Here is an 18,793-nt window from a genome sequence, read left to right on the forward strand (position 1 = left end):
CGGGTCCTCTTCCTCTTCGCTTCTCCTCCATCACCTGCGAATCCCTCATCCGGTTAATGAGCACATCATCACGATCCAAACACAGACTTTGGACCAATTCTTTTATCTCCTCTTTTATCTCTTTCTTATCCCCTCTCCGTCGCTTCTTAATTTCGCTCACCCCTTCTTCCACTTCTTCTAATTTCTGCTTCACCTCCTTTATTCCCCGGTACGTCTCCTCAAGTTCGTCCTCTAAGGCTACCTTGACCGTTTCCATGTGCGTCCTCACCTGCCGGTCCTTCGTCTCCATTACCTCTATCACCTCGTCCAACCTCGTTGTCAGTCCCTCACGTACCATCTGACATTCCCTCTTCGTCGCTATCAAGTCATCTTTTAGTTCTTTCTGTGTCGCTTTCAACCCTCCTAATACCGCAGTGTTCCTTTGAACCTGCTCCGTTACTTCTTTTTGTCCCTCCGTCAGCTGTTCCACCTCCTGCGTCAGGACCTCTATGCCCCCTTGTAACTTTACAGTCCCCTTTCTCACCTCCTTCTCCATGTGCTCCTCACAGTGCCTCACCTCCTCGCGCACTCCTCCGACCTCCTCACTCACTCCTCTTCTGATCTCCTCTCCCATCACTTGCATCTCCTGCCCAGATGCCACCCTCATCTGCTCCATTTCCTCCCTGTGAGCATCCAGTTTGGTTTCTACCCCCATTCTGACCCCCTCTATCTGCTGCTCCATTTGTTTAACTTCCCTTTCCGCTTGGTCCCTCATGTCCCTCAATTTGCCTTCCATACTGTTTTCTAACCCTATTAACCCATTTCTCACCTCTTTTATCCCGTTGTCTAACCCCTCAAAATTATTGTCTAACTTCCCAAATTTCTTGTCTAACTCCTCAAAATTATTGTCTAACTTCCCAAATTTCTTGTCTAATCCCTCAAAATTATTGTCTAACTTCCCAAATTTCTTGTCTAATCCCTCAAAATTATTGTCTAACCCCTCACTGGTACCCCTCGCTTCGTCCCTCATTACCCCCATTTGCTCACTCTGAGCCTCTATCCGGTTCCCCATTACCCCCATTTGGTTTCCCATTACCCCCATTTTTGCTTCTAGCCTCTCCATAAGGGCCCCCATTTGCAGGAGGAAAAGGTTCGAATCCACCAGGGGCGCTGCCACGGTCGCGGGCGTGGGCGCCGTGGCCATGTGCGAGGCGCCATTTCGCGAGCCCGCCATGTCGGGCGCAACGACGCTAATTTGTGCGTCTGCTACCCTCGCTGCTTCGCTCTCCTCGCGTCCCTCTATTTGGTCCTGGACCGACCCTGCCTCACTCTCCTCTACCGGAACCCAGCTGTCTTGATCCGCCATAGCGCGACTTTCAAAATTCGGGTTTTTATTTTCGTAAAACAAATTCAAATTTCGCCTTTATAATTTCGAGCGCGTAAACGCGCTCCGGGTCCAATCTCACTCCTCGACACCAATTGTTACTCTAATAGTACAATTGGTGTTCCAAAATTTGGGCCTAACAAATTTAGTCCCAGGTCCGAATCCCACTCCTGACACCAATTGTTACAGACACGACTTTGATGTTAGGGTGGGCCGAGCGGAATGGCCGCCGTGTCCGCACAAGTTACCCGATTATACTCGAACGTTGACTAAATCGCGCTATGCTAAATCAATGATGGAAAAGACACAACGGCTGGATTAAAATGACACGACACCAAGGGTTCAGTTCTCAAGACCTCCGGAGGAGGTTATATTAGGGCGGAAGGTCAGATTACAACTACAAGAGGGACAGCATAGAAAGACAGGCACTTAGACACACTTATCTTATTCCCTGACAGACGACAGATAAACAGGACAAAAACTGACTCACACGGGGATTGATGGCAAGGAAAGCGGAATCGATGGCTCCAGGTGCACCTGGGCTCAGGGCAGGATCGATCCGGTCCGGTCTAGAGATGCGGGGAGGTCGCTCAGCGCTCGGAGGTGGTCGCGACTTGTCTTCTTCAGTCGGGGGCGCATCTCTCCTCACGTCCGGTAAGTGGCCGCGTATATCCGGCGGGGAGTGACACGCCCTCGGCTCGTTAGCTCCGCCCCAGATGGAATCGGCCCGTTGCTTCTCATTGGGTGCGTGCGGGGGGGGGTTACCTGCTCCGCCCTTGACGAGGGGCTGACAGGGAGCCCCTTCGTGGTAACCCCGTCGGAGCGCATGGTCAATGGCGGCTAACCGAGCCGGTGTGAGGACGCACACTCCACCGCGCCGCGCCGTTGTTGTAGTTGTTGTAGTTGTTGTTGTAGTTGTTGTTGTAGTTGTTGTAGTTGTTGTTGTAGTTGTTGTTGTAGTTGTTGTTTGGGGAAGAAGATGGGAGGAGGTATGGGAAGGTCCTAAACTCACTACTGGTGCCATATAATCACATTCTGGTGCAACGAAGAGTCAGAATTAATGGAAACGAGTCCTTAACTGACATAGACTAAGAATAACTAGCAAGATGTCCGAAAGTTGTCTACGTGAGATGCGGTGGACCTGGGCACGACATTTAATGGGGGAAAAAGGGGAAGGTCGGTTCTACAGAGTGTTATTTACAGGCAATGGGACTAGGGAATGGGGGATTGGGGATAGTTGGGGAGTATTGGGGAAATAGGGGAGTATTTACAAGCGGATATTGAGGCCAAGTCCCATATCCGCAACAATATATACTGTAGGTAATGGATGTTTGTGTGGTGTGAGCCGAAGAGGGTCTAACTGGTCGAAAGGTCTACAGGTCCAAATGGTCTAAGGTGTCTTTGGGCCGAAAGTGTATGTTCCAAAAGTAGTTTAGCCAGTTGGTTATGTTGGGTGGTTTGGTTATTTTGGGTGGATTGGTTATATTGAGTGGTTTGGTTATATCTGGGTGGTTTGGTTATCTCTCGGTGGATTGGTTATATTTTGTGTTTGGTGGTGTTGTTTGGTTTGGTTATCTCTGAGTGGTTTGGTTATGTTGGGTGGATTGGTTATATTGAGTGGTTTGGTTATCTCTGGGTGGTTTGGTTATATTGAGTGGTTTGGTTATATCTGGGTGGTTTGGTTATCTCTCGGTGGATTGGTTATATTGAGTGGTTTGGTTATATCTGGGTGGTTTGGTTATCTCTCGGTGGATTGGTTATATTGTGTGGTTTGGTGGTGTTGTTTGGTTTGGTTATCTCTGAGTGGTTTGGTTATGTTGGGTGGATTGGTTATATTTAGTGGTTTGGTTATCTCTGGGTGGTTTGGTTATATTGAGTGGTTTGGTTATGTTGGGTGGTTTGGTTATCTCTGGGTGGTTTGGTTATGTTGGGTGGTTTGGTTATCACTGGGTGGTTTGGTTATAGTGGGTGGTTGGGTTATAGTGGGTGGTTTGGTTATAGTGGGTGCTTTGGTTATCTCTGGGTGGTTTGGTTATCGTGGGTGGTTTGGTTATCACTGGGTGGTTTGGTTATAGTGGGTGGTTTGGTTATCGTGGGTGGTTTGGTTATCACTGGGTGGTTTGGTTATATTGAGTGGTTTGGTTATCTCTGGGTGGTTTGGTTATGTTGGGTGGTTTGGTTATATTGAGTGGTTTGGTTATGGTGGGTGGTTTGGTTATAGTGGGTGGTTTGGTTATATTGAGTGGTTTGGTTATAGTGGGTGGTTTGGTTATGTTGGGTGGTTTGGTTATAGTGGGTGGTTTGGTTATGTTGGGTGGTTTGGTTATAGTGGGTGGTTTGGTTATAGTGGGTGGTTTGGTTATAGTGGGTGGTTTGGTTATGTTGGGTGGTTTGGTTATAGTGGGTGGTTTGGTTATGTTGGGTGGTTTGGTTATAGTGGGTGGTTTGGTTATGTTGGGTGGTTTGGTTATCACTGGGTGGTTTGGTTATAGTGGGTGGTTGGGTTATAGTGGGTGGTTTGGTTATAGTGGGTGGTTTGGTTATCTCTGGGTGGTTTGGTTATCGTGGGTGGTTTGGTTATCACTGGGTGGTTTGGTTATAGTGGGTGGTTTGGTTATATTGAGTGGTTTGGTTATCTCTGGGTGGTTTGGTTATATTGAGTGGTTTGGTTATCACTGGGTGGTTTGGTTATAGTGGGTGGTTTGGTTATATTGAGTGGTTTGGTTATCACTGGGTGGTTTGGTTATAGTGGGTGGTTTGGTTATATTGAGTGGTTTGGTTATCTCTGGGTGGTTGGGTTATAGTGGGTGGTTTGGTTATAGTGGGTGGTTTGGTTATAGTGGGTGGTTTGGTTATAGTGGGTGGTTTGGTTATAGTGGGTGGTTTGGTTATCTCTGGGTGGTTTGGTTATCTCTGGGTGGTTTGGTTATAGTGGGTGGATTGGTTAGAGTGGGTGGATTGGTTAGAGTGGGTGGATTGGTTATAGTGGGTGGTTTGGTTATAGTGGGTGGATTGGTTCGAGTGGGTGGATTGGTTATAGTGGGTGGATTGGTTGGAGTGGGTGGATTGGTTAAAGTGAGTGGTTTGGTTATATTGAGTGGTTTGGTTATATTGGGTGGTTTGGTTATCTCTGGGTGGTTTGGTTATCTCTGGGTGGTTTGGTTATATCTGGGTGGTTTGGTTATCTCTTTGTGTGGTTTGGTTATAGTGGGTGGATTGGTTAGAGTGGGTGGATTGGTTATAGTGGGTGGATTGGTTAGAGTGGGTGGATTGGTTAAAGTGAGTGGTTTGGTTATATTGAGTGGTTTGGTTATCTCTGGGTGGTTTGGTTATGTCGGGTGGATTGGTTATGTCGGGTGGATTGGTATTGTTGGTAGTTTGGAGTTGTTTTCCCAGCACTCAGGACAGGTATTTGTAATTTGTTTTTTCGTGACAATGATTTTCGCCAATTGTTTAAGAAGGACCCCAGGTGATCTTCATTCTCGATAACGTTCACCATGGAATATCTGCAGGATGTCCAATTTACGGTCTACCTAGTTTTACCTCCATTTTACGGACCTCACGGTACACTGTTACTTCGCTTTGATTGCAAAACACCAGCAGTTTACAGGTTCAGGTGAGCCGGAATTCGAACCCATGATAAAGCACTCAAACTCAAAGATATGCACATAGACATAGCTCTTAGTGTTAGCCTTGTTACACCCTCGTAAATAAAGAACAGGTATTTCCGTTGGTGACTCATCGCCGTCGCGTCCCTTATGGTGAAACGAAACAAGTACGTCAGACGTATCGGAACTCTCACCCATATAAGGCGATGCAGGTGTGGCGGAAGTGACGTCATGAGTGAATTTAATTTATTCGTTAATTAGTATTTTTCAAATATGTACTATTAGTGTGGACACCGTTAACTCTTCTCGATATAAAGCGATATTTGAGTTTAGGATTCGAAGTTTGCGCTCATTTTCCCGACTTACAGAGAGGATTTGTCCACATAAGGGGCGGGGCGCGAGTGACGTCACTTGTTACCTGGCCGTGGCGTGTTTTCAGGGGTGTGACCTTGCCGCTTTCCTGGCTGTGATCGAGTTCGCGAAGGTGTGGGTTGAATTGCACCTTTTAAGTCTCGGAAGGAGTTTTTGGATGGCATTGCGAAGTTTTCCGTTTGCCGGAGCTATGGCCAAGGTGTTGGTGGTCTTGAGTTGCGTCGTTTTCTTGGCGGTTCGATCGAAGGCGGAGGACGGTGAGTTTTCAATATGGAGGAGCTCGTCCCGATCGGGAAACGCCCTCGTATTGTGTGTACCATTCTGTGTGTACCATTCTGTGTGTGTATACACCATTCTGTGTGTGTGTGTATACACCATTCTGTGTGTGTGTGTGTACACCATTCTGTGTGTGTGTGTGTACACCATTCTGTGTGTGTGTGTGTGTGTGTGTGTGTGTACACCATTCTGTGTGTGTGTGTGTGTACACCATTCTGTGTGTGTGTGTGTGTACACCATTCTGTGTGTGTGTACACCATTCTGTGTGTGTGTACACCATTCTGTGTGTGTGTACACCATTCTGTGTGTGTGTGTGTACACCATTCTGTGTGTGTGTACACCATTCTGTGTGTGTGTGTACACCATTCTGTGTGTGTGTACACCATTCTGTGTGTGTGTGTACACCATTCTGTGTGTGTGTACACCATTCTGTGTGTGTGTACACCATTCTGTGTGTGTGTACACCATTCTGTGTGTGTGTACACCATTCTGTGTGTGTGTACACCATTCTGTGTGTGTGTACACCATTCTGTGTGTGTGTACACCATTCTGTGTGTGTGTGTACACCATTCTGTGTGTGTGTGTACACCATTCTGTGTGTGTGTGTACACCATTCTGTGTGTGTGTGTACACCATTCTGTGTGTGTGTGTACACCATTCTGTGTGTGTGTACACCATTCTGTGTGTGTGTACACCATTCTGTGTGTGTGTACACCATTCTGTGTGTGTGTGTACACCATTCTCTGTGTGTGTGTACCATTCTCTGTGTGTGTGTACCATTCTCTGTGTGTGTGTGTACCATTCTCTGTGTGTGTGTGTACCATTCTCTGTGTGTGTGTGTACCATTCTCTGTGTGTGTGTGTACCATTCTCTGTGTGTGTGTGTACCATTCTCTGTGTGTGTGTGTACCATTCTCTGTGTGTGTGTGTGTACCATTCTCTGTGTGTGTGTGTACCATTCTCTGTGTGTGTGTGTACCATTCTCTGTGTGTGTGTGTACCATTCTCTGTGTGTGTGTACCATTCTCTCTGTGTGTGTGTGTACCATTCTCTGTGTGTGTGTGTGTACCATTCTCTGTGTGTGTGTGTGTACCATTCTCTGTGTGTGTGTGTACCATTCTCTGTGTGTGTGTGTGTACCATTCTCTGTGTGTGTGTGTGTACCATTCTCTGTGTGTGTGTGTGTACCATTCTCTGTGTGTGTGTGTACCATTCTCTGTGTGTGTGTGTGTGTACCATTCTCTGTGTGTGTGTGTACCATTCTCTGTGTGTGTGTACCATTCTCTGTGTGTGTGTACCATTCTCTGTGTGTGTGTACCATTCTCTGTGTGTGTGTACCATTCTCTGTGTGTGTGTACCATTCTCTGTGTGTGTGTACCATTCTCTGTGTGTGTGTACCATTCTCTGTGTGTGTGTACCATTCTCTGTGTGTGTGTACCATTCTCTGTGTGTGTGTACCATTCTCTGTGTGTGTGTACCATTCTCTGTGTGTGTGTACCATTCTGTGTGTGTGTGTGTGTACCATTCTGTGTGTGTGTGTGTGTACCATTCTCTGTGTGTGTGTGTACCATTCTCTGTGTGTGTGTACCATTCTCTGTGTGTGTGTGTACCATTCTCTGTGTGTGTGTGTACCATTCTCTGTGTGTGTGTGTACCATTCTGTGTGTGTACCATTCTGTGTGTGTACCATTCTGTGTGTGTACCATTCTGTGTGTGTACCATTCTGTGTGTGTACCATTCTGTGTGTGTACCATTCTGTGTGTGTACCATTCTGTGTGTGTACCATTCTGTGTGTGTACCATTCTGTGTGTGTACCATTCTGTGTGTGTACCATTCTGTGTGTGTGTACCATTCTGTGTGTATGTACCATTCTGTGTGTGTATGTACCATTCTGTGTGTGTATGTACCATTCTGTGTGTGTATGTACCATTGTACCATTCTGTGTGTGTGTGTGTACCATTCTATGTGTGTGTGTACCATTCTGTGTGTGTGTGTGTGTGTGTGTACCATTCTGTGTGTGTGTGTGTACCATTCTATGTGTGTGTGTACCATTCTATGTGTGTGTGTACCATTCTATGTGTGTGTGTACCATTCTATGTGTGTGTGTACCATTCTGGGTGTGTGTGTGTGTGTGTGTGTGTACCATTCTGTGTGTGTGTGTGTACCATTCTGTGTGTGTGTGTGTACCATTCTGTGTGTGTGTGTGTACCATTCTGTGTGTGTGTGTGTACCATTCTGTGTGTGTGTGTGTACCATTCTGTGTGTGTGTACCATTCTGTGTGTGTGTACCATTCTGTGTGTGTGTGTGTACCATTCTGTGTGTGTGTGTGTACCATTCTGTGTGTGTGTGTGTACCATTCTGTGTGTGTGTGTGTACCATTCTGTGTGTGTGTGTGTACCATTCTCTGTGTGTGTGTGTACCATTCTCTGTGTGTGTGTGTACCATTCTGTGTGTGTGTGTGTGTACCATTCTGTGTGTGTGTGTGTGTACCATTCTGTGTGTGTGTGTGTGTGTGTACCATTCTGTGTGTGTGTGTGTGTGTGTGTGTGTGTACCATTCTGTGTGTGTGTGTACCATTCTGTGTGTGTGTGTGTGTACCATTCTGTGTGTGTGTGTGTGTACCATTCTGTGTGTGCGTGTACCGTGTGTGTGTGCGTGTACCATTCTGTGTGTGTGCGTGTACCATTCTGTGTGTGTGCGTGTACCATTCTGTGTGTGTGCGTGTACCATTCTGTGTGTGTGCGTGTACCATTCTGTGTGTGTGCGTGTACCATTCTGTGTGTGTGCGTGTACCATTCTGTGTGTGTGCGTGTACCATTCTGTGTGTGTGCGTGTACCATTCTGTGTGTGTGCGTGTACCATTCTGTGTGTGTGCGTGTACCGTTCTGTGTGTGTGTGTGTGTGTGTGTGTGTGTGTGTGTGTGTGTGTGTGTGTGTACCATTCTGTGTGTGTGTGTGTGTGTGTGTGTGTGTGTGTGTGTGTGTGTGTGTGTGGTGTGTGGTGTGTGGTGTGTGGTGTGTGTGTGTGTGGTGTGTGTGTGTGTGTGTGCGCGCCATTCCGTGTGTCCGCCCTTGTCCTTTGTTTGGCTCGTTGATCCCAACCTGATGTTATTACAAGGTGAGGGTCTTTGTTTTGGTTGTAATTGTTTGTTCGTCTTTCTTGTTCAACATGGCCACCTGAAGCCTGCTTGGGGGAAAAATGTCAATTCAACAAGTTCACGAAATGCACAAGCATTTGCGAGCCTGAATGCAAACCCGTGTGGAAAAGTCTTTCTGGTGAAACTGTGAATTGCGACAAACGTAAGACCTTTTGATTAACTGTCTCCGTCTCTGTTCTTCTGGTATTGAATCCAATTGTTTGGCTCTTTGGCAATGTGGCTGTTGATGGTTGAGCTATGACGTCATTGCTGAGTGATGACGTGTCGTTTGCAGTGACGCCCCGGTGCAAACTCATGCAACACGAATGGGACTCTCTGTACAAGAAGAGTCGCAGCGGAGCACCACCAAAAGGTGGCCGACGTGATACGGACGGTCTCTACAGACCCGAATGCCATGACGATGGTGTGTTCAAAACCAAGCAGTGCAATGACACCCTCAGCACGTGCTGGTGTGTGAACAGTGCAGGCGTGCGGCGTACCGACAGGATTCCTAAGGACGAGGACACTGGCTGCAACCGTCTTGTTAATTGCTTGTAAGTATAATAATATAATGTTTTTTGGGGGGGAAGAGCGGAGGGAGGGGGAAGGGGGGAGGAGGCAGGAGAGGAAGAGGAAGAGGAGGAAGGGGTTATATATATATATATATGTGTATATATATGCTGGTGGGTGAATGTGGCGTTCATCACGTTTGAGTTAACTGTGATGTCGTTCAGGAAGAAGAAGAAGCCGTACTACCAACTTTGTACACTTCCGGAATTGTTTGATTTATTTGTATTCAAATATCTGGTGATTGTTTTGTATTTATTTATGCGAATGTGTACTTGTATTTAACTATCATTAATTGAAAAAGGCTTGGGCACTATCGAGCATTTTTTAATTTATTTATTATAAACTCCAAAAAAACGATCTTTTTTTCATAATTTTTATTTTTTCTGTGTGTGTGCGTCTGATGAACCTCTGAAAGTTTGACAACGATCCGTTCAACCATCTCCGATAAAAATGGCGACACAGACAGACACACAGACGGACATCTCTCTTATGTAGTGAAGGAGCAGAAAATGGAGTTTGCATTTTCTTTGGTCTGTGTAAAGGCATTGGAGTTTTCGGTAACATGTAGCCTTGTAACCATGTAAGGGACTGCCCTGGTAACATGGAATGCTGTGCTACCTGCCGCATGATCGGGTTGTCAGTGACTAACCCGACACCCCCTCACTGACTTTGCTGTCACTTACACCCTGCCGGTACCAAAATCAACATCTGGCAAAGGGTGGATGAGCTCCTGTAGGGAGCCAACAGCCATCCTGTAATGAGATTGTCTTCTAAAAAACTGTGTGTGTGTGTGTGTGTGTGTGTGTGTGTGTGTGTGTGTGTGTGTGTGTGTGTGTGTGTGTGTCTGTGTGTCTCTGTGTGTGTGTGTGTGTGTGTGTGTGTGTGTGTGTGTGTGTGTGTGTGTGTGTGTGTGTGTGTGTGTGTGTGTGTGTGTGTGTGTGTGTGTGTGTGTGTGTTCGTGTTCCATTACAAGCCTTAGCCCATGTATTGGAAAGAAAGAAAAAAAAAAGGTGTGCTTGTTAACAGCCAAGATAAATGCCATGTGGGAAGTGGGTTGATTACACACCATATCTACACACCCACTCCTCGTTCTGTTGAAGTGAATGAGGAACTCGATAAGCCATTATTGAGGATTTACCTTTTTTCTGAATTAATCAACTTGTACGTTTGTTTTGTTTTGTCATTGGTTTGAGAATGAATATATATTTTTTAATGCCATAAAACGATGTATCTGAATGTTTTGTTTGCAGCCAAATAGTGGTGGATTTTTATGTGAATAAGGATCATGACGACGTCAAAGACGAAGAACTTTTGAAACAGTGAGTTTAGCTTTGGTTCGATTTGTCTTTGAAATGGTATTTGACTTTAATTTGATCCTTTGTGTTTAGCATCCATCACCTGCATCAAGGTAAACTCGCATTGACTTCGTTGTATTATTTGCAGGAAGATCAAACAATCTTTTGCAAAAGGCTTCAAGCTGAAACCTGAACAGGTTCAAGAGGTTACGGTATGTCGGTGCACCCTTTCTGAATGCGTCTCCATTTATTGTTGTCACATTTTACTTTTAAACAACTTTATGTCCAAGTGATCAAGTGGATTTTGAAGAGGTAAAGGTAGGTTCATTTATTTTGCATCTGTGTTAACTACTGAAATTTGCCATGGAAGAAAGGAGCAGGGGGATGGAGGGGTTGCTGGTTAAAGTGACTGCTACTTATAGGTGGGGAAAATGAAAGTAGCTTTGTCACCAAGGAGCCACAAACTTAACCAGGTATGTGGAAAACCAGTCTTGGTGATCCGCGTCGGTGGCCAGATAGAGCAATGGATGGAATCAACAGGCCGTTGACTTGAGTAAATGATAACGTGCCAATGTGGGTTGAAAGGTGTTAACCCTTCATCGGATCTTTTATTACCCCAAAGCATCAGCTTCTCCTTGCTTCCCATGGCAAGTAGCACACCTCGATTGCCGTTCTGTTTGTTCTCTTCATTACTCAAGGTGAGCATTTTATTTTTAAACCCAAATTATTTTTATTACTCTGTCCACAGCTCTCTGATGATGGTCAAGTGATGGTGACGATCAGTAATAAGACGACAAATCCGACAGATCTGGGAACCGTGGCCTACTATGTGGAAAAACAGGTTTGGATGTCGTCCATTGTAAATAATCTCGTATGGTATGCACGCTAACCTTTACAAAGTTAATTGTGAGCCAAATAGTTGTAAATCCGAAATGATATGTGTAGATTTCACTTTGTTTTTGTTGGTGTTGAAGGAAATGTTTCGTTGCATTGTTGAAATCTTTCTCCATGCATGGATTGTTTTGAAATTGCCACTGCAATCTGAGACACTAAAATATGAATGTTGTGGACTCTTCTCCTGCTAGTTCAAAGATGAGAAGAAGTTGGTAGATATGGATGAGAAAGTGTTTGATTTGGGGAAACGTGAGGCTTACGTGTGGTATTACGACGACGAGCCCCCGACCATGAGCATGGAACGCATAACCCCCGGAATCATCATCATCGTTGTTGTGGTCGTCCTTGCACTCATCGCTTGTGTCATCGTGTCGGTGAGTTATCCATTTTGTTTGCTCTCATTATGAAACGATAAAATAGAATTGGTTCCTTTTTTTTGTTCGTTTGTTCCTCTCATTGGTGCTCACCAGTTGGTAAACTCTTCCTGAGTTCATGTGAAGCAGTTTTACCTTTTCTTTTGCAAATTGTCACCAAAGAAAGGTTAACAAATACAATTGTGAGCCATTGTCCTTTCAGATTTTGTTTTTACAGAATTGTCTGATTTGATTATAACTCCTCCTTCCCAAGGTGCTTGTGTACAAGCAATCCATGAAGAATAGGAAGGAAAATCCTTATCTCGTAAGTAACTTTACCTGTGCTTGTTCACTGCAAAATGGCCAAATGTCAAGCTTGAGTTATACCGACCTTAAGCCTGTGCAAGGTCAAACTTTTCCAGAACGTTCCAAAATGTAATGGAAGGCTCGTTTCATCGGCGTTTACTTTGATGTTAAAGGCGTAATGCTTGCATGTAAACCTGCAAGTAGATTTTATGAAGGTAACGTGGTCGGCTTCACTGATTAATCGTCGACTCTTGTGTTGTATTTTCAGGGTCACGAGTTAAACGAGAAGTTAACAACAGCTTGAAGAACCAGGACGGATGGGGGTACAGGGGAGCAGGTGGGGAAGACATGTACATATTTTTTCTAATATCGCTCTTGAGACCTACATTTTACTTTTTACCAATGGAAATCTTTTTTGAAGCTTTACCCTTGCTCATGTTGACATTTACAAATTGAAGTCTTCCTACTTTTCTTGGACCTTTTGTTTTTATCATATTTCCTTTTGATCAAAATTTACTGTTAACAAAATGTTTTGGATGTTGCTGGATTTGATATGAGTGGGAACGTTGAGTTGTTTGCTCTACAGTTGAGTCCCTGATTGTAATTGGTTTAACATATTGGTTGTAGAGTGCAAATTTGCTGAGTTTCACTCTTCACATTAACTTTTTTTAATGCCAAAACTATCTGATTTTTCTCATTCGCTTTTGGTTTAACTATTTATATCAATCGCTTTCCTATCTGCTCTCACTTTGTATAAAAGCTAGTTTTAAGAGTTCAGCACTAGCCACCAATGAAGATATTTGATTTGGATTGATTATATATTTTGTGTGATTTCTAAGGTAGTTGTACTGTTGCATGACATCACATTCTGGTTTGAAATCGACTTTTACAACCTAGTGATGCACCAGTTTTGTGCTGCGATGTGCTTGCAGACTTTGCATCAAGTGATTTGACGATTATGTGCTTGCAGACTTTGCATTAAGTGATTTAACCTTTGTTCTACCTGTGGGTGGAAGGGAACAAGGGAGCTTGGTTCTATTATTCTTTAACGAAACCGGTTCTAATGTGCCCTTTTTGTAAGGATTAGAGGTTAGGGGAATATAGGTTGGCCATTGTAATCTGGATGAAGCAAACTACTCATAAACCAATGTTTTCAAACAATTTTCTGGTATTTCTATGATATTTGATGGGATACATTGTTTTGTGGATTTGTAAAACATGAAATACGATTAAAAACGTTCTTCCAAATGTGTTGATGAGTTTGTTTTGCCGTGCTTGATTGTGAAACATCACATTGTAAATCTCTCATCCAACATTATCTATCCCACATGATATATATTCGGTAGATTGTTTGAATTTATTTGATTTGTGGAATTTCGCATACTTTGGGGGTACTGTCCCCTATTTTCGTTTGGTTAATTATATATCAAACTCACGTCCAAGCCATCTTGCTTGCGTTTGCATCCTGACCAAGGTATAAGCTGTCATCCCGGTGTTTCAAAAGCAGTGCGATTCATCAATGTGTGCTGTTCCTCGGATGGCCGTTAAACTGGGCGTCGCATCTGCTGGCATTAAGTTTTGGACGTTAAAGATCCCACAGTGTTTCATGAAGAGTAGACGTGCTATCAATGGCACCATGAAAAAAAAAATTACAAACTTGTGTTGTAACTACTGGAAAGGCAATGGCAAACCACCCAGTGTAACCATTGCTAAGAAACTGCCTCAGCAGCACGGGTACTCTGAGTATTTTAATTTTTTTAATGTTGAAGGCTCCAGTCACGGACTATATTGTCCTCATCAATGCTAGGCCTTAAATAAAAGAACTGCATTGATAGAAAAGGAAGAAAGAGAATAGTCTGAGTTTTTGAGGAAGTAAAATATCTGCTTTTTGAAAAGGAAGGTCATAAGTGTTTTGAAAAACATGCTAAGGTAGAGTTGTAGTTTGGCAGTTGTGAGGAAGAAACAAACGTAACGGCCTGTCCTTGAGTTGCCAATGGCCACACAATAATCATGCGATGTTGTGGCTTGTCGAGTATTCTGTGGCCTCACTAATGGCGGGGAAATGCACAAGCAGCAAGTTCTCGGGAGCAGAAACTGAAGTAATATCTGTAGAAAAGAGAGAGAGCAAACTTTGCGGCGAAATTCGAGCGGGTCGAGTTTTGAGGTCAGATTGGGAGAGTTGATGAGTGGATTACTTTGGATTCAATTCTTTCTCGTAAGTATGTGGAGCTAGACCCTCCCAAGATGTGAGAGCAGTGTTCCATACAAGGACGAATCAATCCTTTATATAGTTGAAGCAACTGTTCACAGGAGAATAATCTTCGACATCTGAACAGGACTCCAATTTATTCGAGGCAGACTCAGCTATTTGTGTTGTGTGGATTCCAGGATAAATGTGATGTTAGGGTAATACCTAGTAGGTTTTTTTTTGTATCACAATGTAATTTGTGGAGCTTTCAAAGGAGATTGGAGAGGTGAGTTCCAGAGAGAAATGGGAAGATAGAGTTTTAGAAGCATTGAATTTAACCTGATTACATTTGCCCCACTGGGAAATGTTGTCCAAATCCGAATTTAAAGAGGTGGCTGTGATGAAACGAGATGTAGATTGAGTGAGGGAAGATGGGGGCAGATGAGGAAAAACATGGAGGAATGTGATGTCGAGTCGTCAGCACACAAGTGCATTTGGTTATTTGTAGAAGAAAGATGATCATTGATAAAAAGATGGAAGTGTTGGAGACAGGATGGAACCCTGAGGGACATCGCTGTTGATAGGGAAGGAGGGAGATGTTGAACCAACAATTACAGGGATAGAGCGGTCGGAGAGAGAGCTTGATATGAGAGAGCAGACTGAAGGAGGGAAGCTTGGATATCACCCCGATGCCAAACCCTGTCGAAGGCTTTTGAGATATCAAGGCCTGGTGTTGGCTTAGCGGTTAGGGTGCCGGCTTGGGATCCTAGGATCCTGGGTTCGAATCCCGGTCGATCGCTGAATTAACGCCAGGGGGGTTGACTCAGCCTGTCATCCTTCCAAGGTTGGCAAATTGAGTACCAGCTTGTTGGGATGAATGATCACGGTGTGTACCCCGGTTTGGAATAGGTACACCGTATCCCTGCGCATCGTAAGAGCTTGACCAAGGGTTGGCGTCAGGAAGGGCATCTGGCCTTAACATTACCTCAAACAGGGAACCATGATTGTCATGGGGCCTGCAAGGCTAACCCCCACTCCAGCGGGGAAAATGGCCTTAAAACGATCATTCAAGGCCTACAACAAAGGATTCCCAAAAGTCTTTCAGAGAAGAGGCCCAGACATTCGTAATTTAAGAGGATATCACTAGTAGGTCTTTCCTTACGAAGGCCATGTTGATGGTAGAGTACAAGGGATCAGAATTATCTCGAACATGGTTATTCAATATGATATATGAAAGATGGAGCTGTAGCTGATTTTGTGAAATATATTTGGGTTAACTGAAGTTTCATTTTTTTATTCAACTCAAAACATCATTAATGACAATCATGAACATCAGATAATTCAGCTTTCTTTAGCAACCAAAGTTTGAAACTTTTTCATTTCCTTTTAGAGACGTTTGACCCAATTTGGCCATGTAGATATCTCTTTGTAGAGAGCAGTACCAGGACAATCGGTCATCTTGGTCTGACGATGCCCAATGAGCTTGTAATTCATCTTCAACTTATTGTGATTGATGGCATAACGGATCAGCTCTTTGGCTGCAGTCAGAGCTTTCTGATTTGGTTTCTTGCCTGTGTGACAAAGGACAAGTTAAACTGCTGGTGAACATTCAGGATTGACTATATCAGTGGTTTGAACCCATAGTTACCTACTCTATGGTCTTGTGTGAAGACCACGATTTAAATAATTGCAACAAACGTTACGCCTAGGTCCCCCGTCGGTGAAATGATGCGAGTTGACAAAGTGGGAGACGCAAGGCGGCCATCTTGGATTTTGACGTGGCGACCCAATTTTCAATGGCGTTCTTCCTTATGCCTAGATACACCCACACAACAGATTAGAAGTTGGTACTTCGCTTATTTTTCAAGATATTCCACTCACAAGGTTCAGACATATATTATATATGGTAGCGGCCATCTTGGATTTTGACGTGGCGACCCAATTTTCAATAGGGTTCTTCCTTGTGCCTAGATACACCCACACACTGGATTAGAAGTTGGTACTTCGCTTATTTTTCAAGATATTCGGCTCAAGGTTCAAACATACATGGCATCAGACATACATGGTGGTGGCCATCTTGGATTTTGACGTGGGGTGAACCCGCACACCAAATTCGAATGCGGTCCTTCGCTTACGCAAGCCCGCATGCACACACGGACGGAGAGTAGAACCATAGTCCCCCTTTCGCTCCGTCGTGCGACGGGGGACAAAAAAGCCGAATTGATGCTTCATTCATTCCACTGCAGCTTTTCTTTTTATTTTGTTAATAAGTTGATGGAAGTATGTCTAACATTTAGCTTTGTTTCTGGAGGAACCAGATCCGTTTTCAAAACACTGATGCTGCCCAACTAAAAGAAACCTTTTCGCTTTCCTGGGGCTCTGAATATGCCTGATCGTATTTCTGAATCAGCAACTCTCAATTCGTTTCCTCTCATGTGACAAATGTTACGGGGTCCTCCCCTATCCCCTGGTCTCGGTAAACCTCCAAACCCCGAGAGGGTCTCCGGCAGAAAGATATGTTATCCTTGGTTGAAATTAATCAATAATGAAACCACACCAAGGGTGATGAACAAACAATAATCTATCTATAATTCCAGTAATCTCTGTGTGTATGTTTGTTTGTCTGTGACCGCTGTTTCTCGACAACCACGGGTCCGATATACTTTAAACTTGCCAGGTATATTGCTGGGGACCCGAGGATGTGCCTTTTCAAGGTTTTAAATTAATCGCAGAAGTAGTTACCGAGCTATGTCCAAAAAACGATTCAACCAATCAGAGAGCAGCGAGCTATCACGTGTGCCGAACGTGGCGAACACACTCTGCCTCGGATGGCACATTTGAGAGCGTATTCATTTATTTCCCGTCGGCAAACTATGTTGGCGCTATGTTGGCGTTAAACTATGTTTTAAAACTAATTAAATTAAAACTAATTTGCGATTCTTTCGCTTTCCTGCGATATGCGACCTTCCGGACAGTCAAATGAGGACGTCACTTCCGGACTTACGTAGCGGCTAGCGGGCGCCATTTGGAGGAGCTGGGAGGACTCAGTCGTGATAGAGTGAGCCTGAGTGAGTATATCAAGACAAGAACAAGATCTAGAAGGAGGTATGTACGGTGCGATTCATATAATATATTGTTTAGTTATCGTCGATGAGGAATTTGGGGGCCCGATTAACTGCAGCGCCATCCGAGCTGCGGCGTCGGGACGATACATTCATTGTACGGTAACATCACGCACTTACGGGCACGTCCTATATATATAGTACGGGCATGCCCTAGTATATTATAAATCACACAAAAAGAGCCATACAACAATGGGGGCAATCAACCCTACAATCAAATCTTAAGATGGTAACCTTATCTATTCCTTTAAACCCAACTCACAGCACTCCCCCAATGTCTCTGTCCCCCTCCAAGGCGAAGTCGACTCGCTCCAGCGATCGTTGGATCAATGTCCGATCACAATTAATTGAGGCGTGGACGATCGAAGCAACCCACAGGTCACGTGGTCCAACACCCCGCACAATAGCGGTGGAATGGGAAACCTCCCAAAGACGCGCTCTGACGTACACGTTTGCGGTTCAATCAGCGAGTCTCCGTATGATCCTCAAAAGCCACTTTCTTGCACAGCCGTCCCCGGCAACCCACCGGGGAATAATGCCCGGCCGATGCGACAAAAACCTGTTCACTGCAGGTTGCGCGTGTGGCGAAGATGGCGGACGGCTTTCACTCGAACCGGAGCTTTGAGGCAAGGATACTCCGGAACCTCAATGAGGATACCCGACGACACAGGCTCCACAGCACTCCGGCGATATCTCCTATCGCATGAACTTCCTTTCAAGGATGCAAGGTTCACTCGCACTGTACGCTCGACTGCTCGGTCCGGAGCCTCAACAAAAACGTCTCTTCACGATCTCCTCCTGCCTCTTCTCCTTCGCTCCCCTTCTCTTCCGGGTCACGATCCGGATTTCCGGCCACATTTTACCAGGAGCGCTTTTAACCACAATAACCCTTACTGAGAACCAACAATAATAATAATACCCACAACAATAATTAGGGCCGAATCCGTAACACTTTCCCCCCTCAAGAAAGAAAGTTTGAACACAGCGAAAACTTTCTTGGTAGGCAAATTCTTGAAACCAACACAAGTAATCAATGTTTCCCCAAAAATAAAGCAACAAAACTTCGAACAACTTACAGAGATTTCCAAAGTTAATTCACTCTGGACAAAGCATCAGTAACGACATTGTCCCTGTCCTTTACATGTTCGATTTCCAAGTTACCCCTGCAAAGCCAAACTCCCTCACATCAACCTCTGATTTTTACTTTTAGTTTCTTTTGAATGAAGGTTAAGGGGTTGATCAAAAATCCAAAGTCAAGCCAATCGATAGCACCTTTTCTGGGAGGCCGAGCTGAGGGCCAGCTTCCATGGTG

At 44.6% G+C, this 18,793-nt stretch overlaps 2 protein-coding genes across 5 annotated transcripts in view; one reads left to right on the forward strand and one right to left on the reverse strand.

Annotated features, from left to right (window-relative positions):
• The window catches only part of LOC137437575 (peptidoglycan-recognition protein SC2-like), a 66,285-nt gene that overhangs the window by 23,931 nt on the left and 23,561 nt on the right, over positions 1-18,793 (reverse strand). For 2 of the 4 annotated variants that reach the window (XM_068132010.2, XM_068132009.2), the window contains exon 5: positions 15,610-15,930. The exons of the other annotated variants lie outside the window; for them this stretch is intronic. In XM_068132010.2, coding sequence (XP_067988111.1) covers positions 15,746-15,930 — 185 coding nt within the window. In that variant the 3' untranslated portion in view covers positions 15,610-15,745. Of the gene's footprint in view, positions 1-15,609; positions 15,931-18,793 lie in introns of those variants that run through there. 4 annotated transcript variants of the gene reach the window in all.
• LOC137437573 (epithelial cell adhesion molecule) lies at positions 5,236-13,423 on the forward strand. The gene is made up of 9 exons (XM_068132007.2): positions 5,236-5,600; positions 8,800-8,916; positions 9,049-9,307; positions 10,574-10,642; positions 10,767-10,830; positions 11,367-11,459; positions 11,704-11,886; positions 12,140-12,190; positions 12,440-13,423. Exons 1-9 carry the CDS (start codon positions 5,501-5,503, stop codon positions 12,473-12,475), a joined length of 972 nt encoding a protein of 323 aa, XP_067988108.2. The 5' UTR covers positions 5,236-5,500; the 3' UTR covers positions 12,476-13,423.

The sequence above is a fragment of the Myxine glutinosa genome, chromosome 12, assembly GCF_964187855.1.
Source record: "Myxine glutinosa chromosome 12, kmMyxGlut1.1, whole genome shotgun sequence".
NCBI lineage: Eukaryota > Metazoa > Chordata > Myxini > Myxiniformes > Myxinidae > Myxine > Myxine glutinosa.

Excerpts from the sequence above, each read along its gene's own strand:
- LOC137437573 (XM_068132007.2), top strand. The coding sequence starts at position 5,501 with ATGGCATTGCGAAGTTTTCCGTTTGCCGGAGCTATGGCCAAGGTGTTG. Across the intron at positions 11,887-12,139 it reads TCGCTTGTGTCATCGTGTCG|GTGCTTGTGTACAAGCAATC; the intron begins GTGAGTTATCCA and ends CTCCTTCCCAAG. Across the intron at positions 12,191-12,439 it reads GGAAGGAAAATCCTTATCTC|GGTCACGAGTTAAACGAGAA; the intron begins GTAAGTAACTTT and ends TTGTATTTTCAG.